The sequence below is a fragment of the Megascapheus bottae genome, chromosome 3 (assembly GCF_031878675.1).
Source record: "Megascapheus bottae isolate mThoBot1 chromosome 3, mThoBot2.hap1, whole genome shotgun sequence".
NCBI lineage: Eukaryota > Metazoa > Chordata > Mammalia > Rodentia > Geomyidae > Megascapheus > Megascapheus bottae.
In genome coordinates this window covers 1,714,438-1,741,713 of record NC_143511.1, presented here as the reverse complement: position 1 = coordinate 1,741,713, position 27,276 = coordinate 1,714,438, and the positions used below count along the sequence as shown (strand labels likewise).

The following is a 27,276-nucleotide window of genomic DNA, read 5'->3' as shown; positions in this document are numbered from 1 at the left end:
GAGACTCATCTCCAATTAACCACCCCCAAATAGGAAGTGGCATTGTGGCTCCAGCCTTGAGCTGAAGAGCTCAGTGACAACACCCACGCCCAGATTTAGGGCAGTAGTCTTGAGCTGAAGATCTCAGGGACAGCTCTTAGGCCCAGAGTTCCAGCCCTACGATTGGGGAAAAAAAGGAAAAAAGGATTATTCCTGTAATCTGGAAAAAAAAAAGGATTAGTCCTATAATCTGAATGAATAAAGACTGGAGCTTAAGTATCATAGAATGGTATCATAGAATTCTAAATTGATGGTTTTAATATTTGTTGTTTTGTATGTTTCTCCAAGCATTCAATTGTTTAATCTTTGGGAAGATTCTCCTTGGTCAAATTGAGCTCACATATATATCTCTTAGGCAATCATCATGACCAAAGTAATAAATTCTCTGCCAAGCCAAGGTTATTGGTCTGTTCTTAAGGGTTTACAGGTAGGTTCCTACAGAGAGTGTACTAGGGTGAGGTTGGGTTTGTGAAATGTTGCTACTCAAAGGAAAATTTGGAGTAGTTATTGACAAAGGCTAACGGAGGTGATGTTCGGTGAGGAAAGGAAATATGGGGAGGGGGGAGAATGCGATAAAACCCAACGTTTTGTGAAATCAAGGAAGAAGTGACTATCTTTTTGAATATGAGGAAATATATGACTTTTCCTGTGCTGTGAGAACACTGGAATTCTTGTCATTATCTTCAGAAATGAAACATGCTTGAAAAGTAGTAGGTACATTTCCATGGTACTTTCCCCTGTCCACTGGAGAAAGGAAAAGGAAAAGGAAATTTTGTAGGTAAAATAGTGGTAAAAATGAGAGTAAAAACAAAAAAGAAACCCAGTGAACGAGTTATTGACTACAAAAACCTGGTCAATCATGATTTCTTCTCAGTTGATCTCCATTTTGCTAACTGCTTTATTTAAAACAAAAGAAAGATTAATAAATAAAATGACAAGAGTTAGGGGTGGTTGAGAAGGGTTTCCTTGGATACCTTAGTGGGGCTGGATGGAAATTACCTATTATTTCATGCTATTTTCAACTGATATTTCCTTTTCTGCTTTGTTGTAGTTTCATTGCCAATCAGAAAAGGTTGGAAATTATCAATGAAGATGATGTTGAAGCTTACGTGGGACTGAAAAATCTGTGAGTGTTTAGTGCTGAGGTATATTACCTGAGAATATTTCCTGTGCGCAGGTAGCCCAGAACTCTTCTGGTTAATTCTAATGTGCATGCAATTTTGTTTTTATTCCTTAGGACAATTGTTGACTCCGGATTAAAATTTGTGGCTTCTAAAGCATTTCTGAAAAACAGTAACCTGCAGCACATGTAAGTAAAGATTGATTCTTTTGCTTCCCAGGACCCAGTTGATGTAATAGTTCCCTCTCCTGTTTATTTTCCTTCGTTTCCCACTCTAAGCTTCCTCTTTGAAAGTTAGGATAGCTGTGATAATAGCTGAGAAACATTAGCTTTGATTTTGTTTGATTTCTGAATGGCTTCACAGGAGCATTAGAACAGCCTGTTTATTCCCTTTCATGAATTTCTGGGCCATTTCCATCTTGGACTGAGCAATAGGCCAACAGCAAGGAGTCTGATGTGAAAATTCTGTCCTTGTACAGAGCCCTTGATTCTTTTCCTTGGAATCGAGATACGCTTTCTGGAAGACGTCAAACTAGTGCAATTGAAAGAAGCTGACTTGGCCTTGGCCTTCATAGAGAACTAAAACTTACTAATGCTTTTTCTTCCTACCAAAGGACCTCTTTTGAACCTTCATTTTCTCAACATTCTCTGTCATGGATTAATAAAAATGGAAAGGAAAAGAAATGAGAGATGGTAAAGTCTCTATTATTAACCGTAGGAAATGCTTTCCCCAAAGTTATGTTGATGATTTGTCTAATGGAAATATGAAGATGGGGGTGATTGCAGATTGCTGTTAATCTATATGATAGCATTTAAACGAATCAGGTGTGAACTACCTGAGAAATTTGGTCATTAAGCACAAATAATGTTTTGTGTCCTAAACTGAGAACAGTGTCCTGCATGCCTAGAGGTTGTTTTTCTGTTTGTTTGGTTTGTTTTCTTTTTTTTTTTTTTGCCAGACCCTGGGTACTGTCCTTGCACTTTTTCCTCAAGGCTAGTGCTCTACCACTTGAGCCACAGCACCAGTTCCAGCTTTTCTATGTATGTGGTACCGAGGAAATGAACTCTGGTCTTCGTGCATGCTAGGCAAGCATTTTACGACTAGGCCTAACTCCCAGCTCGTGCCTAGAGTTTTCAAGGCAAACTTCTGCCAGAACATTGTCACCTGAATTCACTGGCTCTGTTTTTGGTGATTAAATTCTTTTTGTAGCAATAATTTCCATGTCTTTTTTTTTTTGGTGATTCTAAATGGTCCTTATATTTATTTATTTTTTTAAAATATTTTTCATTGTATTTAATAAAAGGGTTACATGATATTTGCCAGATAGAAGGTTCATTAATTCACATACATTGATACCCTTCCACATGTCTTGGTCCCCATTACCCTCCCCTCCACCCCCCTCTTGGTTTTCCCCCCTTCCCTGTCCAATTTCAAGTAACCAAATACAAATGTATCCAATATATCAGATAACAAAGTGAGATATGGTGACAATATGAGATAACAAAGGAACAGCAAAAGAGATGAGAGATAACATAGCCCCTTAAGGACAGCAATCATTCATTATATGGCTTTTGTTTCAATATCCTAGAGGTCCATTCAATTAGCTTCATTCTATATGACCTTATGTATCAAGTTTTTGCTCTATTGCAAATCTTTGCTATTAGAGCCCAAGGTTTCTACTGGTTATGATGAATGAGGGAAACCATTGAGCCTAAGTTCCTTTGAGTCTGGCTTACTTCGCCTAATATGATTTTTTCTAAGTCTTTCCATTTCCTAATTATACATTTTCTTTAGGGCTTTAACCTGTGCCCTGTGTTTCCGTAGTCTCTCTTTCTTTCTCTCTCTCTCCCCCCTCCCTCCCCTCCCCTCCCCTCTCTCTCTCTCTCTCTCTCTCTCTCTCTCTCTCTCTCTCTCTCTCTCTCTCTCTCTCTCTCTCTCTCTCTCTCTCCCTTTCTCTCTCTCCCTTTCTCTCTCTCCCTTTCTCTAATCATGGGGGCTTGATCTCAAGGCCTGGGTGCTGCCCCTGAGCTCTTTTGCTTAAGGCTAGTTCTCTGCCACTTTGGCCACAGGCCATTTCTGGTATACTGGTGATTAATTGAAGATAAGAATCTCACAGACTTTCCTGCCAGGATTGGAATTAAACCACAGTGCTCAGATCTCAGCCTTTTGAGTAGCTAGGATTACAGGTGTGAGCCACTAGTGCCTGGTGAGGTTTTTTTTTTTGTTTGTTTTAATGATTAGTAAGGATAATCTTTTTTTGTTCCCATTTCATTATCCTGAGGAATCTGTAGGACTTGCCTAGAGGAGCCTCCTTCCATGTTCTTATAACAAGAATGTAGAAAATCAAATTTGTGCCGTACGTGTATTAGAGAATCAACCTTTCTTATAATTTCTGTCCTTCTTTTATTGGGGAAAATACTCCCCTGCCTGCTTTCCATACCAGTTATACAACGAATCACTCACTTAAAGCACATTGTGCACATAGCCCATGGAGTTGAGTTATTATGGAGAAACTTTAAATTTATAAAGATAGTCACATGATTTCATATTTTATGGGTGGTATGAATGATGAAGTCACTTTTAAAATAGAGTCTGTACAGTTAAGATATAAGCCATTGTGCAAAACATGATAAAATGCTAAGGGAACTTTATTAACACATTTCATTTAAGTGCTTCTTGGCACCTTCTACAGAGTCGGTTTGCCTGCACAAATCTGATGTCTGCGTAGGCCTTGATAGCATAAACAAGGGAGAAGTTGGATAAGAGAAAAAAAGCAAAATGCTCTAATGCAATCACTGAAATGTAATTAATGACCTCAACACTTAAGACCTGGTATTTTCATTATAACCGACCTTGGACCTAAATTACTCAATAATCATATTTTACTGGCTGTGTTATTACATTGCTGTTTCTAGTGTTATGATTTGAACAGCATGCTATGGTTTATTTTAATTTTATTTATTTATTTTTATAATATCAATGGATGAAAGATCTAGATCTTTTTTTTTTCCTAGTCCTGAGGTTTGAACTCAGGGCCTGGGCACTGACCTTGAGCTTTCTCAAGGCTAGCGCTCTACCACTTGAGCCACAGCACCACTTCTGGTTTTTTCTTTGCATGTGGTACCAAGGAGTCATACCCAGTGTTTTGTAAATGCTAGGCAAGCACTGTTACACTAGTCTACACTCCCAGCCCCTTGAAAGAATTTTTTGATTTAAATTTTATTGTAAAGGTGATGTACAGAGGGGTTACAGTTACATAAGTAAGATAATGAGTACATTTTTTTTTTGAGCAGTATTACCCTTCCCTCATTTTCTCTCCCTCCCCCGCCTTCTCTGCCAAGTTGTAAAGTTTATTTTCTTCATAGCGTCTAGTGAGTATCACTGTTGAATTGGTTCACTCTTGGTCCCACCATTTCTGTGATTCTCTACTCTCTCTCTCAAATCAGATAAGCTTACATATAAGATAAAGGGTACAGAAATCAAAAACAGTGACAACAGGGAATCAACCAAAGGAAGAAAGAACTGCAAAGAGCACAGTAGAAACCCTCTTTTTCCATTTTTTAGCGTTCATTTTGATAAGCATTTTATATGGGCATATGTAAAGCTATTGAGCCATTGTGTTCCTCTCCTAAGTGTATCATCCATTGTTGTCACTGTGCTATGCTTAGGGTGCTGTTTAACCATGTGGAAGTATAGTTATTTGTCTCTTACTATTCATTGGATTAACTTGTAGATTTATAGATCTATTCTAGTTATTACAAATGAGGGAAACCATGCAGCTCATAGCTAAGATATGGAATCAGCTAAGATGCCCTCAGCAGATGAATGGATCAAAAAAGTGTGGAGTATATACACAATGAAATTCTATGCTTCCCTCAGAAGGAATGACATTGCTGCATGCATGTGTAAGGAAATGGAAGACTGGGGGAAAAAATCTATTAAAGTGAACCAGACCCAAAGAAATAGGCTACATGGTTAATAAGAATTTCATTAATAGACTGGTCTATTATTTGTGCTGACATATGATAGAATAATTTTAGTATTTAAAATAATTTTACTATTCTAGTGACGTACAGCAATTACATAAAGCCAAGTTCACTCTTGCCTCCCACAGCCTAGTCACTGGACACAGGAAACTAAAGAGAAGCAGTTATTCTGGTAGCTTCTTTATGGAACATTGTTGGAAAGCTAATCATTGTTGAAGCTGTAAACATGACTGATATTTGTAGCTATAGTTAAGAAGAAAGGAGCTGGGAGGGTAGCCTCTTGGTAAGAGTGCTTAGCTAGCATGTATGAAGCCCAGGGTTCGATTCCTCAGTACCACAAACTCAGAAAAAGCAGAAGTGGTGCTGAGGCTCCAGTAGCAGAATGCTAGCCTTGAGCAAACAATGTACTAGGACAGTGCCCAGGTCCTGAGTTCAAGCCCCAACACTGACAAAAAAATAAATAAAGATTGGAAAAAAGGAAGAAGGCATGAATTCAAGTTAAGTATTCAGGGAATCCTGGTCAGTAAACTTCCTCCATCTCCATGATAAAATGTGAAATTAAATCCAGTAGTTTGCTTTTGAGAGTAGAAAGGAGGGAGGAGAGTATGATTTGGGGTAGTTGTCCTCCCTTCCTCCCCTCCTGACTGTGTTGGAACTTGAACTCAAGGCTTTGCATTCTTGTTTAGCTTTTGGGCTCAAGACTAGTACCACATAAGCCACACTTTCACTTCCACATTTTTTCCATTTTATTTTATTTATTTATTTTTGCTAGTTGTGGGTCTTGAACTCAGGGCCTCAGCACTGTCCTTGGGCTTTTCTCAAGACTAGTACTCTGCCACTTGAGCCACGGCACCATTTCCAGCTTCTTTTATGTATGTGGTACCGAGGAATTGAACCCAGGTCTTCATGCATGCTAGGCAAGCACTCTTACCATTAGGCCAAACTCCTGGCCCCCATTTTATCTTTTTCATTGTCGAGGTAATGCATAGAAGGATTCCAGTTACATTCATGAGATAGTGTGTGCATTACTTCTCACGCATTGATACCCCTTCGTATGTTTTTGTCCCGATTTCCCTCCCTTACTCCCTCCCAGTCATCTTGTTTTTCCCCCTTCCTTTTTCTATTTCAAATAAGCAAATAAATGAATATACAATATACCAGGTAACAAAGTCAGATACAGCAATAATATGAGATTAACCAAAGGGCAACAAAGGAGAAGAGAAATAACATAGTACATTAAAAACTACAATCACACAAGATAAAGCTCTCATTTCTATATCCTGGAGATCCTTTCATTTAGTCTCATCCTATATGACCTTATGTTTCCAGGTTTTGCGCTGTCATAATCCTCTGCTAGGAGAGTCCTAGATGTGTACTAATTATTACAAATGAGGGAAACCATGCTACCTAATTGTTTCCTCTTCCCTGGGCTGGTTTTGAAGGCATCCTCAGATCTCAGCCTCCTGAGTAGCTAAGATTTATAGTTATGAGCCATTGATGCCATATTTTAACTGCTTTTGCTTTTTTGTTTTTGTTTTTAATTGCCTCTACTTAAGATTACAGACCCTGGAGACTGCCTGGTTCTTCACTGATTTTCTACATGTAATTTGTACTCTTACTCCAGTTATTAATGCAGTGAGGTATAAGGAAATGCTACTGAAATGCTATCTTAAGCCACATGCTGTTGGCTCACATCTGTAATCCTAGCTACACAGGAGGCAGAGATCTAAGGATTGTGGTCTGAAGTCAGTCTGGGTAGGAAAGTCGAAGAGACTCTTAGCTCCAATGCACTACCTGAAAATGGAAGTGGTACTCTGGCTCAAAGTGGTAGAGTAATAACCTTGAACTAAAAGAGCTCCAGGACAGTCTAGCCCTAAGTTCAAGCCCTATGACAGAACAAAAAGAAAAGAAAAGAAAGAAAGAGAAAACAAGAAAGAAAGAAAGAAAGAAAGAAAGAAAGAAAGAAAGAAAGAAAGAAAGAAAGAAAGAAATGTGTTTTTAAAACTGTTTTTTTCCTAGGTGCTGGTGACTCACACCTGTAATCTCAGTTAATCAAGAGGCTGAGCTCTGAAGGTCAAGGTTTGAAGTCAGCCTGGACAGGAAAGTCTATGAGACTTTTTATCTCCAACTAATCCCAAAAAGTAAAAGTGGAGCTGTGGCTCAAGTGGTAGAGCACTAGCTTTGAGCACAGAAACTCAGGGACAGCATCCAGGCCCAGAGTTCAAGGCCGGGGAAAAAAGAAAAAAGAAAAAAAGAGGGCAGGGAGTTGGGCCTAGTGGTAGAGTGCTTGCCTCACATGCATGAAGACCTGGGTTTGATTCCTTGGCAGTACATACATAGCCGGAAGTGGTGCTGAGGCTCAAATGGTGGAGCTCTAGCTTTGAGAAAGTACAAGGACAGGGCTTAGGCCCTGAGCTCAAGCCCAAACTGGCCAAAAAGAAAGAAAGAGAAAGAAAGAAAGAAAGAAAGAAAGAAAGAAAGAAAGAAAGAAAGAAAGAAAGAAAGAAAGAGAGAAAAGAAGCCGGTTTTCTCTGCCCCTAGGATATACAGATTATGTCTCTGAATTTCTCAATGATATAAAAATATGTACATCAGCAATGTATTTCACCTTGGGTTTCAAAGTAACTCCAATTGGATTCCTGTGCTTCTACTTCCCACCGCCCTGCCCTGTCCATTTTAGCATCACATGGTGACTCGTCACAACCCCGGTGACTGGTCTCTGAGAATATTTTTTGATGCCTTTACTTCCTGCCTAGCCTCTAAGAACTCGAGAGACTGTGAGAAAAGCCAGTATTTGTATTTTCCAGGGGCTTTGCAATGGTGCTAATTAGCTCCTTAGCAAAGTTCTGTAATCAAACAGTAAGAGGATTGTTGAATTTGTTTTTCTCCTTCCTTCTTCCTCTGTTTTGGCTTTTGGCCCCAATACTGAGTATAGTTCATAAAATTCATCTTGTTCTTTGGCCCATAACCTTGCTTTGTGCTATGCTGCTGGCAGCTGTACAGAAGCAGCTGCTGGGGTGGGTGGCTTGAGCTCACAGAAGGAGAACCTGGGCATTTCTCTCTCTCTCTCTCTCTCTCTCTCTCTCTCTCTCTCTCTCTCTCTCTCTCTCTCCCAGTCTGTCTATTTTTGTTTCTTCTCTCTGTCTGTCTGTCTGCCTGTCGTCTGTCTCTGGAAGAATAAGTCTCTCTCTCCCCTGCTTACTTTTCTCACACAGATAAGATTTTTTTTTTTTATTAGAGAGAAAACATTACACTCTGTGTGAGGCAAGGCAAGCTACAAGCACAGGAGGCAGGAGGGTGGCTTGGTGCCCTCCATCTCAATGGGGAAATTCTGCTGGATGGACACACACAGTTTTGAATTCTGGGAGGCCACGGTGGCAAGGATTTGTTGTTGTTTTCTCATCAACGGACTAGCTCTACCTCATGCATCTGCTGTTGGGCTTTGATCTCTCTGAGGATGACATGAGGCATTCCAGGACACTTCCATGGACGATGTCACTGGGCTGACATACACAGCGGCCTTAGGTGCAGGGCCCAGGATTACAATCACTATCAAACTCCATCCAATTCTCAATCTGACAGGTGCTTTTCTGAGCAGGAGGAAGACTTGAACAAGTTCACGGGTTTCCTCTGGTGCATTGAGGCCCTGGTTGTTTTTTGTGAAAGCTGGTGTTTGCTTTGCATTCATGTTACTTATTAAACTCACGGTTTCGAGATTCAAGAATTGGAATCACTTTAAATAAATCCAAACAGTAAAAAAAATTGCCAAGTGACTCACTTGCGAAGATAATGGGTAGGAATTTCCTATCCTAAAATCTTGTGGCTCTGATCATTGGAAACTTCCATTCAGTTGATAAACCTGAATATTTAGATCATGCCAGGAAATTCATGATTACCTTTGAAGCACAAAGCTTCATCTTTTCATAGTCCAGATTTTGGATGGCATGTTGCAAGACTCATTTAAGATAAAATCTGACTTATTCCTGCTTATCTGACTTTTCTGATTCCCTTGTTCTTCTCAAGGAATTACTCATTTATCTAGGCCACACATAAACATTGTCAGCAGAATTTATCAATTAGTCGCTGTGTTCTTTCCTATAAAGACATGTTAATTCCCATTAGAGCGATGTAATCTCAAAACATTTATGATGCTGTCTAGATTTAAAAGCATCCTTTTTTCCTAGGTGAGTTTATATTTTACTTACTTTCTTATTAATTATTCAGAAGAAAAATCAGGATCTCTGGGAGGCATGTTACTTGATTTCCAATCAACATGTGAAACAGAAGCATTTGAATAAAACAAAGATCTTTAAACACAAATGTTGTAAAAATTATTCTTCCTTGGTCCAATAAGCAGGACTTGTATGAGAGGCAAGGAAACAAATTAAAGCTATTAGTCCACATGAGAGAAAAAGATGATTGTCTGTAGGTAATGTATGTGACCTAAATAACAACATCGTTTGAATACATCATTCCTAAATTGTAACATTTTAAGTTCACACTCAATGTATTTGATTTCTTTCAGCAATTTCACCCGAAATAAACTGACGAGTTTGTCTAGAAAACACTTCCGTCACCTTGACTTGTCTGAGCTGTAAGTACTGATTTTGTGTGATATTTGGAAGAATGTTTTTTCAAAGAGAAAGATAAGTGAGTTTTTTAAAAGCATGAGTGCTGTTGCAAATTTATGTTTACAAAAATTTTAAAAATGACATCTCAAATTTTGGCCTCTTAAGTGTTATTATCTTCAGTTGTAAAAAGGTTTTCAATTTAGCCCATCAGTTTATGAGTGCAATGCATCTTAATCAAATTTGGCCTCTTGTTCTTAGATTCCCTTACGATAACATGACTAAGTCATTAAAAACAAAATGCTCAAGAGAATTCATTGATGATGTAATCATCATTGATGATGCGTGTAGATGTTGTCTTTACACAAATAATTTTACTTTTGCCTCAGTTTAGGACCTGGGTGCTGTCCCTGAGTTTGTTTTTTGTTTTTCCTTTTTTTTAAAAAATTTTTTATTGTAATTAGTAAAAGCGTTACATGTTTTTCTTTTTTTTGTAAAGGCAATTGCTTAACTACTTGAGCCACAGCTCTACTTACAGCTTTTTTGGTATTTACTTGGAAGCTTATGGACTTTCCCATGGGGTTAGTTTCAAATTGCAATCCTCAGATCTCAGCCTCCTGAGCAGCTAGGATTATAGGAGTGAGCTACCAGCACCTGGCAATCATTTGTTTTCTAATGGAGGATGAAGGAAGAGGGAATGGGGGAGAGGAGGCAGAGAGACAAAGCAGGTAGTTAGCATTAAAGTAGCTTTAGGCCTCCTGACAGGTTTGGAGCCTCCTAAAACCCTGACCCTAAAGTAAACATATGAAAGAGGAAATTATATTGGATAAACTCTCCTTGCTTTTGCCTACACAGAGCCAGCTAGGGTATATTGAATGGTGCTAGAGAGGTTATCCTCCTTATTCACCCACACTTGAGCTGTTCTTCAATGTCTGCGATTAAATCAATATTTACCCTTCTGTCCTAATTTCCTCTGCTGTAAAATGATAGGAAAACATTGAAATGTGTTGATGACTAACAACTAGCATTTCCAAGTGTGCTCAGTTCTTGGACAAATATAAGATTCCCCTGATCAGGTGCTCAAAAGAGCCCTAAGGCAGAGCCATTTTAGGCCTGGAAAGGCATGGCCTTTGTAGGATGGGAAGAGACATTTGCTTAAGTGGTGTGTTGCTTGGACAGTGGCATCTTTTGAGGAAAATCTAACCCTATTCACAGAGAAATTGTACAACCTGGGAGATGCCAATAGCAGAAACAAGCTGATAGGCGGGAATGGGCTTTTAAAGAGAATCAAAGTCCTTGGCAGTTGGCAGTTATTTGAACTGAAGCAAAGTCACAGAGTTGTAATTCTTTTTTTAAAAAAATATTTTATGACGTGTGTGTGTGTGTGTGTGTGTGTGTGTGTGTGTGTGTGTGTACTGGGTCTGGGCACTATTCCTGAACTTTTTTGCTCAAGGCTAGCATCTACCACTTGAGCCACACCTCCAATTCTGGCTTTTTGGTGGTTAAGTGGAGAAAAGAATCTTCCAGACTTTCCTGCCTGGACTGGCTTGAAGCTGTGATTCTCAGATTTCAGCCTCCTGAGCTGCTAAGATTACAGATGTGAGCTACAGGTGCCCAGATTTTAGGTGATACTTAACAGCACATTGTTTATGGGGTACAGTATGATATTTTAATTCATGTGCACAATCTATACTGTCAAAGAGATTGTTACATCTTAAGTGTTTATCTTCTTTGGGTTGTTAATTTATAAAATCCTTTCCTCCACTATTTTAGAATATAAATTATTTTTAACAAACATTACCTTACAATGCAATAGAACACTACAACTCCTTTTACCTAACTGTAGTTTTTTTTTTTATCCAATCGCTAACTTGTCTCTACACCCTCATCCAGCTCTGACAACCATTCTTCTATACCCTATGTAATGAGGACATTGTACTTGGCTCCTACCTGTGAGGGAGAATGTGTGACATTTGTCTTTCTGTGCTTTCTTCATTTCTAACACAGAGATAAAAATGACCAACTAGAGGGATCTGGTATCACATTGCCTGAATGGATTAAAAATTAGAGGATTTTTTTTTTAAATTGAAAATTCATGTCTCAATGGTCTCCCTGAAAACACATTTAATCAGTTCAGACAAGAGTTAATTGTGCCCCTGTCACTGATCAGAAAGGTGAGGCCTTGGGAATGTAAGGAGAAAAGTTTCCGGGGGAAGGATTCAATTCTCCTCCAGAAGTAGCTATAGAAGCCTAAACAGATGTGGAAGTGTACTAACCACTCGAAAGGCATTCCCACAGTGAGCTGGCGAGACCTCCAGCTGCATACCGTACCCTGTGCTCCTATGAACTCTGCTCTGTCCATAATGTAAGCATCCTTCTGCTGATTTAATTATGTCCTCTTATTAAAGAAAGACCTTAGTTTTCCATGGACTCAGAAACATCTTGGGTGATTTAGATTACCCACACTGCTTGTGGATCTCTTCTATGTTCTATTCTATATCTCATAGCCACATGTGTTATTTTGATATGTGTAGGAGAATAGAAGGTAATCAAGAAGACACAAATCAAACCTGTCTATAGTGACTACATTTTCCTTACATAAACTCCCACAAGAGACTCCAGGGATCCTTGAGATTCTTAGAACTCAACCGGAAAACCACAGTAGCAAATGGTGTTGCAAAGCCCCAATTCTTAGCCTCAGCAAAGTATTGTGGTCAATGCCAGGCAATCTATGTAACCATTTCAAAAGGCCTCATTTAAAGGCTCATTACCATAAATGGAATTCATCTCAAATAGTCCACTGAGTATTATAAATAAGCATTTAAAGATCTCCCCTCCCCCTCCCCCTGCTCCGTGGTTTTCCTCTTGACCACTTCCTCTTTCACCCACCCGAGGCCATGGAGGAGTCCAGACAGCATGGCTGAGATCAAGATGCTGAAGGCTTGCTCTTGTCGATCCTTGCACCCTCAGGCTGCAGCTCAGATGTTTGGTCTTCAGAAACCCTGAATTTGGAGTCTATGTGTACATGTATGCATACAAAGGAGGTCTGCAATTTATAACCTACCATCCTTTCTCTCTCAACTTCCTTGCATAAATAATAAAATGGACTCTGAATGTGTAATGCAAAAACGCGGGAAAGCCAGTCTCCCACCTCTTGCACCTCAGTCTTAGATTCTAGTAATAATCTCATTTTTAAAAATTGAGATAAAATAATTCTGCTTCACAATGAAGCCCGGACTTTCAATATGACAAATTTTAATTCTCTAGCTGGGTCAGTGATAAGTTCCTGAAAATTTATTTTTGGGATTTTTTTTTTATTGTTGTTTTTTGCCAGGCACTGGGGCTGGAATTCAGGGTCTAGGTGTTATCTCTGAGCTTTTTTTGCTCAAGGCTAGTGTTCTAACACTTTAACTACAGCTCCCTTTCTCACTTTTTGGAGGTTAATTGGAGATAATTATCTCATGGACTTTCCTGCCTAGGCTGGCTTTGAACCTTGATCTCCAGATCTCCATCTTCTGAGTAGCCCGGGTTACATGTGTAAGCTGCCATTACCAGCATATCCTAATAGCTGTATAAGAACAATAATAAAATTTTAATGCGTTACTTTCCCAGTGTTTAGAGATATTCTCGCTTATCCCACATTACAATTATTTCATGTCTCATTTTCCTTATGATTCTGTAAGATATCTTTTTTGTTTTTCCTTCTTAGCCTCTTCATTGTGGTTTGCACGTAACACCAGCTCCATAACTACTGGCTAAATGAGTAAATAAGTACTATGATATATTGAAAGTGGACATAAGTTGCAAATGTTGCTAGCTAGGAAGAATTCATCATATTGGATGAAGTCTTAACTTAGTGTAGTTAACCTGCAAAAAGAGCCTGATTGGTTTTCATCTTTGTTCCCTGTAGGATCCTGGTGGGCAACCCATTCACATGCTCCTGTGAAATTATGTGGATCAAGACTCTCCAAGAGATTAAATCCAATCCAGAAACTCAGGATTTGTACTGCCTCAACGAAAGCAGCAAGAATATTCCCTTGGCAAACCTGCAGATTCCCAATTGTGGTAATTTATTTTTAAATCAATGCATTTTAGTTGCTATTAATTACTCTAATTGCCTTAGTGTGGTGGAGAGTCTGGGAAGATTACCACTCCTTAGATTTTGGACAGTGTCTAAGGATGACTGCTGAATCACATCACATTTGTGTGCAGTGTGGAGATGTTAGCTGGGAGAAATTTTACTAAATACTCTGTAGGTCACATTCTGATTTGGAATGACTGTTTTTAAAGGGCACAGAGAAAAAAAAAGTACAATGTTAATTCTTATTTATCCATTCATCCATTCATCCGTCCATCCATCCATCCATCCACCCATCCACCCATCCATCCATCCCAAAAATTGTAAGAGCATAGCCTTACACCAGTCACATTTACACTTAATTGGTACCAAGGCTAGAAGAAAGAAGGATCTCAAGATGATGAATGTGTTCTGGCAGTTGCAAACAAAAACAATTCAAGCCAGCACATTCCCTTAAACTTGTTTCATTGCCAGATGTCTGTGTCTCTTGATTCAATGCCCTACATCTGCCCTTACACCTGCTTGTCCCCAAGGTCTGGTTCAGGATCTCCTACTTTATTGTGGTTCCCCCCCACCACTTGTCTCTCTAGCATTTCCATCTCCAGAATTGCAAAGGGCACCATATGGCAAGATTACAGTTTCATGTGAAAGCTTTGGGTTGCCAGGAAGGAAAGTCAAAGTGTTCTGGTTGTAGTTCTGTGACATATCCCTTTAGGATATCCCTGCAGGTGGGTTAACCCTTCACTGAAATTTTAATCAGGGAATCAATCAGTTTACATGTGCCTAGTGGTTGATAACAGAGCAAAAGGTCTCGTAACTCCTTCCTCTCTTGTCCCACAAGGACCTATGTTCTCAAGAGATTTTGAGATTCATTTTGTGTGTGTGTGTGTGTGAATGTTAGTAGTAGGACCTAAACTCAGGTTCTAGATGTTGTCCCTGAGCTTTTTTGCTTAAGGCTAGTGCTCTGCCATTTGAGACACTCCACTTCTGGGTTTTTGGTGTTTAACTACAGAATCTCACAGACTTTCCTTTCTGGATTGGTTGACTTTGAGCTGTGATCCTTAGATCTCAGCCTCCTGAGCAGCTAGGATCACAGGAGTGATCCATTGCTGTCTTATATGGTCCATTTCTATTTAAGAAAAAATGATGCTCCTTAGTCTTAGTGAGAATGTCCTAAAGATAAGTTTGCTTCTTATCTCAAGGGACTGTAGAAGACAGGACCTATCTACCCTACAGATTGTAGGGTCACAAATTGAACCTTTAGCTTTCATAATGGGGAAGTCAGGCTTTGTTCCCTTGTCAACCTCCCTTAGTTTTCTTTGCTAGTCAGCTCTTTTATTAAAACAAAGCAATTTTTTGTTCTATTTCCAGGTCTTGAACTCAAGGCCTGGGTCTTGACCCTTAGCTTTTTTTTCAGTCGAGACTGGTACTCTACCACTTGAATGATACCTCCACTTCCAGCTTTTTGGTGGTTAATTGAAGAGAAGCATCTCACAGACTTTTCTGCATAGGCTAGCTTTGTTTTGCACTCTTTAGATCTCAGCCTCCTGAGTAACTAGGATGACAGCGGTGAGTCACTAGCACTCTGAAAAAGCAGATTTTACTATGTATGTACCTTTTCCTAATTGCTAAGGGAAGCGTGACAGTTCTCTGTTCGGATGCATATTTGTACCACTGGCAGAAATTGCCTAGAGGGACGAGAGATTCGATATGGAGTCACCTGGCCATTTGGCCAGCTCCTGGGTCCTCAAGGCTGTTGGAGTCATATTGGTCCAGAAGACCCTAAGGGCAAGAGACAATATCTGACTCCTGCTGTCTTTCACAAGCTGCCACTTGACACACATCTGCTTTGCCTTTGTCTGAAATCCACTCTCTCTTTTAGGTTTGGCTTCATAGTCTCAAGCATCTTGACACTGTTCCCTGCTGTAAAGCTGTTATTGAGAGAAAAATAAGATTTGGGTAGAGAATATGTAGGTAATTAACTGATACTTTTTTTTTTTAACTAGCTTGTCAGTTTTCAATTTTTTTTTTTCCAGTCCTGCCTGGGCTTGGGCTCAAGGCCTTTTTTTTTTTTTGCCAGTCCTGGACTTGGGCTCAGGGCCTGAGCACTGTCCTTGGACTTTCTCAAGGTTACAGCTCTGCCACGTGAGCCTCAACACCACTTCCGGCTTTTTTCTATGTATGTGGTACCAAGGAATCGAACCCGGGTATTCATGCATGCTAGGCAAGCACTCTACCACTAGGCCAAACTCCCGGCCCCAAGTCTTGGGGTTTTCTTAAGGCCAGAGCTCTACCACTTGAGCCTCAGCACCACTTCTGGCTTTTTTCTATGTATGTAGTACTGAGGATTCGAACCTAGGCCTTCGTGCATGCTAGGCAAGCACTCTACCACAAGGCCAAACTCCCAGCCCAGTGTTCAATCATTTTTAAAGTTTATTTTTCCTATAAACTCCTCAGTAAGTTGTTTGCATGAGAGTGAGATTTTCATTCCACTCAGAATGACATAGGTTTGGTGGCTCAATTTTCAGGGATAATTTATTTTAGTGTCAAAGACGCTTTAAAACAAAACGCAACATTTTGACTTTGTGAGTGAACATGTTTCTGCTAGTTTTTGTTGTGCAAATATTTGTTTTCTGTCTGTTTATTTTTATTTTCATTCAAAATGTTTTTACTTATTTGTAATTGCACGATAAAGTTGATACATTTTGTTGTAAAAACTAGTTTCCTATTATATATATGTATATGTGTATCTTCATTTTTTTCTTATTATGATCATGTCAGGCTAGTAGTCAGAGAGCTGTCATATTTTTTCCTTCCTTCCTTCCTTCCTTCCTCCCTCTCTCCTTCTTTCTCTTCCTTCCTTCCTTCCTTCCTTCCTTCCTTCCTTCCTTCCTTCCTTCCTTTCTTCCTTCCTTCCTTCCTTCCTCCCTCCCTCCCTCCCTGCCTCTCTCCTTCCCTCTCTTCTTTCCTCCCTTCCTTCCTTCCTCTTTCTTTTTTTTCTCCTCTCTCTCTCTCTTTTTTTCTTTCTTTTTCTTTTTGCTCTTACTGGGCCTTAGGGCACTCTTCTTTAGCATTTTTTTGCTCATAGCTGGCACTTTCTTACTTGAGCTCGACTTTTGGCTTTTTATGGTGGTTAATTGGAGATAAGAGTTCCATGGAGTTTTCTTCCTGGGCTGGCTTTGAACTATATAATCTTTGGATCTCAGCATTTCTTTCTGGTGGAAAATCAACCTATACTTGATTTCCTTCTCATTATAATTGGCCAGATAAAATAAATTCTATACTTATACTCCTTAGAACTGTGAAGATTGGGGCCGGGAGTTTGGCCTAGTGGTTAAAGTGCTTGCCTAGCATGCATGAAGATCCGGGTTCAATTCCTCGGTACCACATACATAGAAAAAAGCCAGAAGTGGTGCTGAGGCTCAAGTGGTAGAGATCTAGCCTTGAGAAAGTCCAAGGACATTGCTCAGGCCCTGAGCTCAAGCCCAGGACTGGCAAAAAAAAAAAAAAGAACTGTGAAGATTGTTGTTTATTTCTCTTTATTGTTGGTAGTACTTAGATTTGATCTGTATCCTTGTGATTATTAAGCAGATGTTGTATCACTTGAGCTATGCCACCAGCCCTTTTGGCTTTAGTTAGTCTGAATAGAATCTCACTTTTGGGGCCCAGAGTGTGGCCTAGTGTTAAAGTGCTTGTCTAGCATGCACAAAACTGTGGGTTCAATTCCTCGGTACCACATATGCAGAAAAACCTGGAAGTGGTGCTGTGGCTCAAGTAGTAGAGCACTAGCCTTGAGAAAGCTCAAGGACAGTGTCAGGCCTTGAGTTCAAGTCCCAGGACTGGCAAAAAAAAAAGAATCCCACATTTTCCTTGTGCTGGTCTGGTCTGTGATCTTACCACTTTTATTTCTCAATTCTTCTGTAGCTAGGATAACAGGTGTATAGACCACCAAGCCTTACTTTTTTTCCCTCAGAATGGCTTTGAACCATCATCCTCCTTATCTCATCCTCCAAAGTAGCTGGGATTGTAGGTGTGAGCCAGAGTGCACCACATTATCTTTAGAGTCAGGGTTGCTCAGGTCAGACTAAAACTTGGTTTGTATTGTTGTGTTTTGCCAGGTAATTAACTTACCCTTTTCTTTTCTTTCTATGAGGTTTGAAGATTTTCCTTGTCTACGTCATTTTAAAATTTTGCCACAATATAACTAGATTACTATTACAGGTATTACTATTTTTAAATTGTTTGCCTTGAGGAGTTGCCTTTTAATACAAAGCAAACATCTTAGTTCTAGTTCTTGAAAATTTTTCTGACTGATTTGCTTTGTGTATTTTTTCATTGAGAGAGAGAGCGCACTTGTGCTGGGACTTGAACTCAGGGCCTGGACACTATCCCTGAACTTCCTTTGCTCAAGGCTAGTACGCTTATCACTTGAGTCACAGCTTCACTTCTGACTTTTCTACTAGCTAATTGAAGGTAAGAGTCTTATAGACTGGTCTGGCTTTGAACCGCAATGCTCAGATCTCAGCCTCTTGTGGAGCTAAGATCACAGGTGTGAGCCACCAACACCCAGTTTCATGAAACTTTTTATTCAAGAATTCTCATTGGATGGATATTTATTTATACGATGTTTCTTTTGCTCCTCATTTATTTTCAATTATCCTTGTCTTTCTGTGTTTGTTCTATGAAAGACTTGGTTTGCTTACTACTACTTTGCAATCCTTTCGCTTCTTAAATTTTTTCTTTTCAACCATCATGCTTTCATTTTGATAATCCCCCCACCCAACCTCATAAAACTGGGGTATTCTAAAATGATGAAAGAGTCTCATACTTTCAAGAGGTACACTATGCCACACTGCCAGCCTTTAACTTTTACAGTCTCTAACATACTCTTCCCTTCACTGATGGTAGTTTGGTATCAACAGCTTCCAGAATAGCTGTCAAGTTCCAATATGGATTTCTTCCCCTTGCAAGTAGATACTGCTGATGTTGGGTGCTATGCCTGAGGAGTGAAGACAGGGTGGTATCTCTAGAATTAAATTTATTTCTCCTGGTTTTCTTACCCCATCACCCCACTACTTGGCTCAGCTAGAGCTCTGGCCTGTCCTGTATTTTATTCCTTTTAATTTTTGCTTAGCCCTAAGTCTCTCTATTTTTACTCTTATATCCACCTTATTTTCCCCTTTAACCTTGTTTCTTTACTTTCTCTTGCGCAGGGCTACCTCAGTGATTCTTATTGGTCAATGATATGTATTCTCATTTTATAAAACGTTGTTGAGTTTTTGAAAAGTATTTCCTATCTTTTTTGAGACTTGAGATGAAGTTGATTCGAGCATAGGTTTGGTTATGGATTTTTCCTCATGATGAGGTTTTTACTCTGACATTATTAGACAGTTGAGCAGAAAATTGCACTAGAGTGGTGGATTTCAGATCTTTCTTTGAAAATCCCTGTTGAAGAAACCAGATAATAATAACATTCAAATTAAATATCTTGCTTAAAATGTATTCATGGTGCTGGCTTTTGCTTTAGAGATGCTTTTGAAACACTCATTGTGTTTAAGTCACAGCTTGATAGAGTTCATCTTTTTTCACACTTCTTTGGATAATTTTTTTGGTTAACTCAGAATCAGTTGAGGATATAGTCTTGTGAGGTTTGTCATATTAAATGAATAATTTGAAATGATAACAGTCACTGTACTTGGTTGCTATTTTCTTTTTTCAACACAAGAAAGATTCTGAGATTTCTTTTCTTTGTGACATTGTTTATTATCAGTGCTTCTTCTTCAGTACTTTATCATATTAGCTATTATGTGAGAAATAATCCTTCTACATTGTGTATGTGGATATGTGTTTTCCTATGATGTCTAATGCATCCCTTAAATAGGTATCTGGCCAATGTTTGCTGAATTTAACAATTAATAAATGCATAAGTCATATATTAGTAATCAGATTGGACTAGAGTTTTCATAGGAAAGTTTGAATGTCCCAGCTGACTAAAAATAAATAAAATATATCATTCTGGCCAAATTACTCCATATTTTAACATTTTTTAATTTTTAGTCCTTTGGACATTCCTGTCCTTATTGCTTGTTTTTGTATTTTGGGTTTTGTTAAGAGTCTTTTTTTTTTTTAGCCTAGGGCCAGCTTTGGACTAATCTTCTTATTTATAATATAGCTGGGATTAACAGGCAAATGTATCACCATGACCAGCTTGTTTGTTGAGACAGAGTCACCCTTTTACTCAGGGTGGCCTTGAACCTCGATCCTTCTGATCTTCACCTTTCTATTACCTATGATCACAGGTGTGAGCCACTATACTCACTGTAATTCTCATTGCATTTTAAGTGAGTCTCATTTCCTATGGTAGGTGAGGCTAAGAGTTTTTACTGTGTGTTTGGTATCTGTAGCCCAAATGCCACATTCAGCTTTTTGAACAGTCCCCACCTGCTGTGACTGACTGCCAATTTATTCAGGCAGTGAAAAAAAAGCAGTGATCTGTTTTTTTCCCAAGGTCACTTTTAACCTCGGAAAAACTTTAGTAATTCCAAGGCAACAAAACCCACTTATACAATTTACATACGACCTGCCTGGAGTAAAGAGAGGCTGTGAACAGTGGCTTTAAAGACAGAACTGGGGTCACGTGAATATGAATGTGAAAAGGCAGTTTTGCCGGGCTAGCTGACTCATTTGCTATAAAAATGCCCCTGCTACTTCTTGTAGTGTTTCTACGTGCAATTATTTATCACCTAGTATATGTATATATTTTCCTTTCCTGCTCGATTCCTACACGCTTCATTGTTTTGCAAGATAAACATTTAAGTCATGCCCGCTGGCTGAATGGGATGAGTAAGGAGCAGAGGACTTTCAGCTTCAAACTCCCAATCCTGTAATTATGACTTAAATCTTATCTGCAGAGAGTTCCTTCATGAAGTGTTCATAGTGGGTGAAATGCTCTTTTCTAAGTAGCTGGAGTCATATCAAAACTGTCCTTCAACCCATTTGACTCACAACTAGTTACCCTGGCGAATGGAAGCCCCATGGCGAACAGAGATGACAATTCACATGATGGGAATCAGGGACAGCCTTCCCCACAGGTGTCTACGAGGGGATGCTAATTCCTTGACTTAAATGGCTTTCTGATGATTTATTTTGAAAACCCAATGTTGGCTTCCGCCACAGCTGTGATACATCTTCTTTCCTATTTTTATTTTTACTTTTTAAATTGTCTTTCATTGTACAAAGGGGGTTCAGGTCCACAAGGCAGATTCTGAGTATAATGCATCTTAATCACTGTCATCCCACCCATTATTTTCTCCCCATCTCAAATTACCTGGTTCTATTTTCACATAAAAACAAAACAAAGAAAACCAGAAGATAGGTGGGTAGGAAATCTTTTCAGCGTTCACAGATTCCCAGGAAATGCTACTTCAAAGGTCTATGTGGAAACTGGATTGGTGTAGCATCTGTCTGTCTATCTGTCTGGCTGTCTGGTTGGCTATTCATCTACCTCTCTATCCCTGACAAACCTAAAAGTCCATTTGATTGCATGTATTGCTATAATATTAGTAGAGATCAGATTTTATCCTCTAAAGAAAAGCAAACCACCCACTAGATTGTAGCTTTCATCTTTTTTGAATGCCAAATAAAGCTTTGATTTAAAAAAGCCTGCCGAGCTGCTGTTTAAATTTTTGTGTTTAGAAGTTATATGGTAGCTGTCGCTGCCATGACAGGAATCACACACAGAAGTTCAAAAGCACAAGTTTCAATGTCAGCCTGGAAATTTGTGTGTGTGTGGGGGGGGGAGGTGAGTTTTTGTTTGTTGTTGTTTTTTTTTTTCTAATTTTTGTCTTTTTTGCAATTCGGTGTAAGGCAGGCACTTCTAAATAGGTCAGGCTTGTTCCGGTTTCATCTCTGACTGCAAAATGTGTCTATTTAGGAGACAAAGACCCTAGGATATAGGCTACAATAAGAGAAGGGTAGAGGTGAAGGTTATAGACTTAATATTCTGTTGAGGAAGAATTAACAAAGAGGTTAAATGTTCATTTTTCTCTAAATTTTTTATACATACACAAATAGGGGAGGAGAGAAGATGAAGAGCAAACAAAAACATAATCTTGATTTTTTTCCGTGTGTGTGTGTGTGTGTGTGTGTGTGTGTGCGCGCGCGCGCTCGTGTGTCCCAGTACAGGGGTTTGAACTCAAGCCCTGGGAACTCTTCCTTAGTTTGGTCACTCAAGCTGGAACTCTACCACTTGGGCCACACTACCACTTCCATCTTTTTGTGGTTTATTGGAGGTAAGAGTCTCACAGACTTCTCTTCTGGGACTGGCTTTGAACCTCATTTCATAGATCTCAGCCTCCTGATCAGTTAGCAGTTACTGGTGTGAGAGTGAGATACCAATGCCCAGCTTGAAAGATTTTTCTGCCAGTCCTGGGACTTGAACTTAGGGAATGGGCACTGTCCTTGGACTTTCTCAAGGCTAGAGCTCTACCATTTGAGTTATAGCACCACTTTTGGCTTTTTCTATGTATGTGGTAGCAAGAAATTGAACCTGGCTCTTTGTCCATGCTAGGCAAGCACTCTACCACTAGGCCAAACTCCTGGCCCTTGAAAGATTTTTATACACATAGAATGACCACAACATGGAAGGAATAGAGCTGAAATCACAGAAGCAAGTTGAACGAACACAATGAAAACTTCCTGAAACATACTTCAAAAGAAAACCCACATTCAACTCTTCTATTTCATAAATCAAGATGACTTGAGATTTGTTTTTCTCAAATATTAGAAATGAATAACCTTTCCATTAGTGATGGAAAGACTAAAACCCTACAGTCAGCTTCCAAGAAGAATGCATGTATAGGGGAAGAAGCCTGGAGTCTTCTAAGCAAGGAGGCAAAGGAGACAACTAAGGGTTAAATCCACAGACAGGCAGTCAGACATATGGACAGATAGACAGGTGTAGGTCAGGCTAGTACCAGCTCTGCAGCTACTTAATGTTATCATGGCTGAGCTTTAACTTTTTCACCTGAAAATAGGATACGAAACTTACTTTCTAGGATATTTGGGATGAGTAATAAAATTAATTGAAAATTAATGGAAAATGTATTTAAGATGGAGGCTAGTAGCAATTAAGTTTTCAATAAATATTAGCTACTAATGTTCTAAAATATGTAGTTTTAAATGTATTTTACACAACAGTTCGCACTAATGGCCACATACTCAAGTAAGTTTGGTGGATATAAGAGTGGAAGTTAAATATTGGTAGGCGTTCTCATATCTGTTAATTGGCAGTTGCATTGTGAACATTCAGGGTATTATTTTTTGTTCTCCTTGCTAAAAATTTTGTGGTTCAGGGGGAGGGAAGTGAACTCAAGACCTTGAGCTCTATGGCTTTCATGCTTCTACCATTTGAGCCAAACCTCCATTTCTGATTTTTGCTGATTCATTGGATATAAGGTCTCATGGACTTTTCTACTCAGGCTGGCTTTAAACAGCTGTTCTCTAATTTCAGCCTCCTGAGTAGTTAGGATTATGGATATGAGCGATTAGTGCCTGGCTTCCTTTTTGCAAAGAATTGTATCCTATTCTTTATCCCCTCAGAACATCTAAAATATTCATTCAAAACATATTTTAGGGAAAGTTTGGTGAAACAGATAAGAATAATAGTTGTAGGAACAAAAGCCCACTGAACAATTGTCCAATATCCATTGTTGAAACCTTTGGCCCTTCTAACTAGGGTCTGTAAATTAGGACTTTCGTTAGAAATGCAAACTTTTGTCCCTGCCCAGGACCCTTTGGAAAAGTGTGTGTGTGTGTGTGTGTGTGTGTGTGTGTGTGTGTTGTATTTGAAGAAGACCCTCTGGTGAATTATATACACATTAAAATCTGGGCAGTCTTTGCTAGAGAGTCAGCTTTTTCAGTCGCATTGTTGGTACTGTCTGCTGTTTGTTGAGGTAGGTATGTCCTTCCTGAATAAATCCCAAGTTTGGAGACATTGACCTAGACACTAATTTTCTTCCTAGTAAGATGACCATCTCCATCTCCAGTGAAGTTCCCACTGGGAAAGAAAGCAAATTGCTTTGATGCATAGACGCGGGATTCCTCCATGCTAGAGCTAGCAGTTCTTGGAAGCATTGCCAGGCTTTGCTCTGTACTTGTGCTGATTTCAAATCTTATTAAGCCAGGAAGTAGTGCCTGGCAAGTGGTTTACCCCGCCTTGGCTATTCATGCTTTCCAATTCATTTTTTATTGTGCTAATTAAACCTCAAGTGATATTTCAAGTACAGATTGTTTTTTTCCATTATTGAATCTTTGGCCAGCATATTAACGCTGTAGAATTAATGTGAGTCAGATGCTTACTCATTTGTGGAAGACTTTACATTTAAAAGATCTAGACTTGGCCAATTTTACAGATTCCTTTGGAAACTGCTCTGACAGGGTGAAATAATTTCTCTATAAATAAAGGAGACTCAGTTTTCTTTCACAAAATAGACACATATTATTTTTTAAGTGAACCAAGTTCTTAGATCATGGGTATGCTATAGTATTTGTGGCCTAGGATAAAACGGATATATATAGTCCAAGGTCGGGGAGGGGGTGTGTATATGATAGGTTGATAACTCCAGGCTTTGGTTTCAAATCCCATTTTGTACACTGAGTACTTTTAAAAACATATTTGAGTTTTCCAAATTGCATAGACTTAATTAATTTCAAAATGGCAGCTTTCAAAATTGATCAAAATGATCCAGTAAAACAATAAAGGACTAGACAAGAATATTTGTTTCAATAAATGCACAAGAAATGTCAGTACTATTCCTTTGGAAAAATAAACATTATAAGAGCTGCTAATCATACAAACTTAAACCACTAAAATTTATGGGGAAAATTAAGATCATGACATAGCATTTTCTAGTGAAATCTCTTTCTCTGCTCAAAATATCTAGAGTAGTAGATAGGTGTGTGAAGGAAAGGGGATGAATCCCATAGCTTTGTACCTGAGGTGCCAAAAAGGGTATCCATAACTGGAGTTGCGCTAAAGGAGGGCTCATACCATTAGGGCAAATGCTATTCCCTATCTGGCCACTTTGATCACTCAGTCAATCAGCAGATCAATCTATAAAGGTACAAAGCATCCAAGAGAGGGTCAAAGAGGTCCCTAAAGTTTCATAAGGCCACAGGATGAATAATAACTAGCCTGAGATGAGAACTGCTGGTTACCAGTTTGGTGATGGAAAGCTAAGGGAAGATTTGACTTGTATCGCAGAATTACTCTCGACCACAGGAAGTAAGAATATAAGTAACATGCAGTGCCGGCCAACAGGTTATTGGCTGAGAGTCTCTTACTATATTTATCCATGTATGTTTGTCGCATGTATTTTATGGTGACTGTACTCCTCTTTGCCATCATGAAACTGGAAGGTTTTGCTAAAGAGGAATGAAACAAAGATTCTGAGGAACACCAGGTACATTTGAGGCTGTGGAAACATAATCATGATAGATTTTCATATTGATTTTGATATTTCCAATCTCCTTCCTCATCCAATAGGAAATTGGAAGAACATTATTTCATGGGGCTCATTTGCCTAGCTTTTTCCTCAAAATAATTTATTGATATTGTTAATGATATCGTTTACCCAGTAAAGTGGCCAGGGATATGACAGTGAAGATGATGGCTAAATAAATGTATGGCGTATGTATCCTAAAAACGAAGTGAACAGCCAAAGATCAGCAAATATTTGAGGAAAGCTTATAATCTGAAAGGCAAAATGAGAAACAACCAAAGAGAAGCAGAGAAAAAAAATATTCCTCACCATGGCAAGAAACAAAGTTGCTGTAGACAGAAGAAAAGCAATTTTAAAAATGATTAAAAATATATCAGAGATCAGAAGAAATATTACATCCATGAAACAAAGTCAAGGTGTTAAGGAAAAGAACATTCAAGCAACTAGAAAGAGCCTTAGAAACAAAGCATGACAGAGCGGTAAAGGACCTCTAAAGAGTTGAAAGATATGTCTGTGGAAAGGCACCCATGGGTTACACCTGTAACCCTAGCTACCCTGGAGGCTCCGGATCTGAGGATAAATGTTCAAAGCTAGCTCAGTCAGGAAAGTGAGACTCTTATCTCCAAAAGGGAAACTACTAAAAAAAAAAATGCTGGAAGTGGCACTATGGCTCAAGTGGCAGAGCACTAGACTTGAGCAAAATAGAAAGTTCAGGGACAGTGCCCAGGCCCTGAGATCAAGCCCCAGAACCACCCCCCACCCCACCCTCCACACAAACATCTCGATGGTTAGAAATCATTGCATTATAGCTGAGTTGACATCTCTCACCTTTCTTTGTGGGAGATAAGGGTTGCATTCTATAATTATTTTGATCTTAAATATGATGACATGTGGTGACTATTACATTCCAAGTGCCTCATCTGTCAGTAAGGCTTATATATTCACAATAAACTTTAAATCTTCATGGACAATGTAACTTTCTAGCATGTTGCTAAGACCTAGACTGTGTTGAGTCTGGTGTAGTCATGTGGGGAAGGCTGGTATCTGTGTGAAAGTAGTCCAGTTTTCTTCTACGATGGAAGGTGAGCAGATAACATTAAAACAGAAAATCCCAGAAGGATCAATGTATGTGTTATATTTAGTGACGTAACAATCAATACCAAAAGAAACAATGTTGTCAAGGTAAGATGGGAATACTATTTTTCCCACACGCTTATGTTTTCTAACAAACTTGATAGAAATATACTATATACTTTAGTAAGAAACAAAACATATACTTCTAAGAATCTGCTTAGGTCACACCATTGGGTTGTAGGGTATTTTGTCATGTCATGCTCCTTAATAAATTAGAAACCCAAATTGTCATAAAAGTTGTAAAGAAAAGACATGAGGAGAACAAAAGGTGACTCACCCTTAACCTCACATGTGTAGGTACTAGGGTTTATTTCTATATACTGTGCTGTCTCTTGATCATCATGCTTTTTTGAAGCATTGCTCTTCATCGGATGCTGATAGGGAGAAAGAGTTGCTAGGAACTATCACAAGCTTCTGAAAATCTCTCAATGGTAGGAACACTGTGAGATATATAGTTCTAGTCTGAATTTAATAATAAAGAACAATGGCTTTACCAGTAAGGGCTATTTTGCCATGAAAGGGTTTTGTGTAGCAAAGTGAAGATGGTCAAATGACTGCCAGTTGGGTGGGTTAATTGCAGTTTAATGGCTGTTGAAGATCAATTGCCTTTTCTGACCTCTTGGTTGCTTCTGGGTTAATGATGTATCACAGGTCTGTGGGACCCAGCTGTCTCCCTCTGCACAATCTCTAGCAATGTCTCCAATACCAAGAAAAGTGTTGGTTTGACTGTCATATAATTTCTTCTGAAACTGCCTTTGTGCGAAAAAGTATTTGGATTCCTATGTGGTTTAAAGCAACATCCTCACATAGTGTGAGTGATACTTTGAAGTGATAGCACCTTGATTAAAA

General features: G+C 39.1%; 1 protein-coding gene across 6 annotated transcripts in view; it reads left to right on the top strand.

Annotated features, from left to right (window-relative positions):
• Nucleotides 1-27,276, top strand: part of Ntrk2 (neurotrophic receptor tyrosine kinase 2) — a 359,583-nt gene that overhangs the window by 34,002 nt on the left and 298,305 nt on the right. For all 6 annotated transcript variants that reach the window (XM_090329450.1, XM_090329449.1, XM_090329451.1 and 3 more), the window contains 4 exons: nt 1,091-1,165; nt 1,277-1,348; nt 9,672-9,740; nt 13,625-13,779. In XM_090329450.1, coding sequence (XP_090185576.1) covers nt 1,091-1,165; nt 1,277-1,348; nt 9,672-9,740; nt 13,625-13,779 — 371 coding nt within the window. The remainder of the gene's footprint in view (nt 1-1,090; nt 1,166-1,276; nt 1,349-9,671; nt 9,741-13,624; nt 13,780-27,276) is intronic.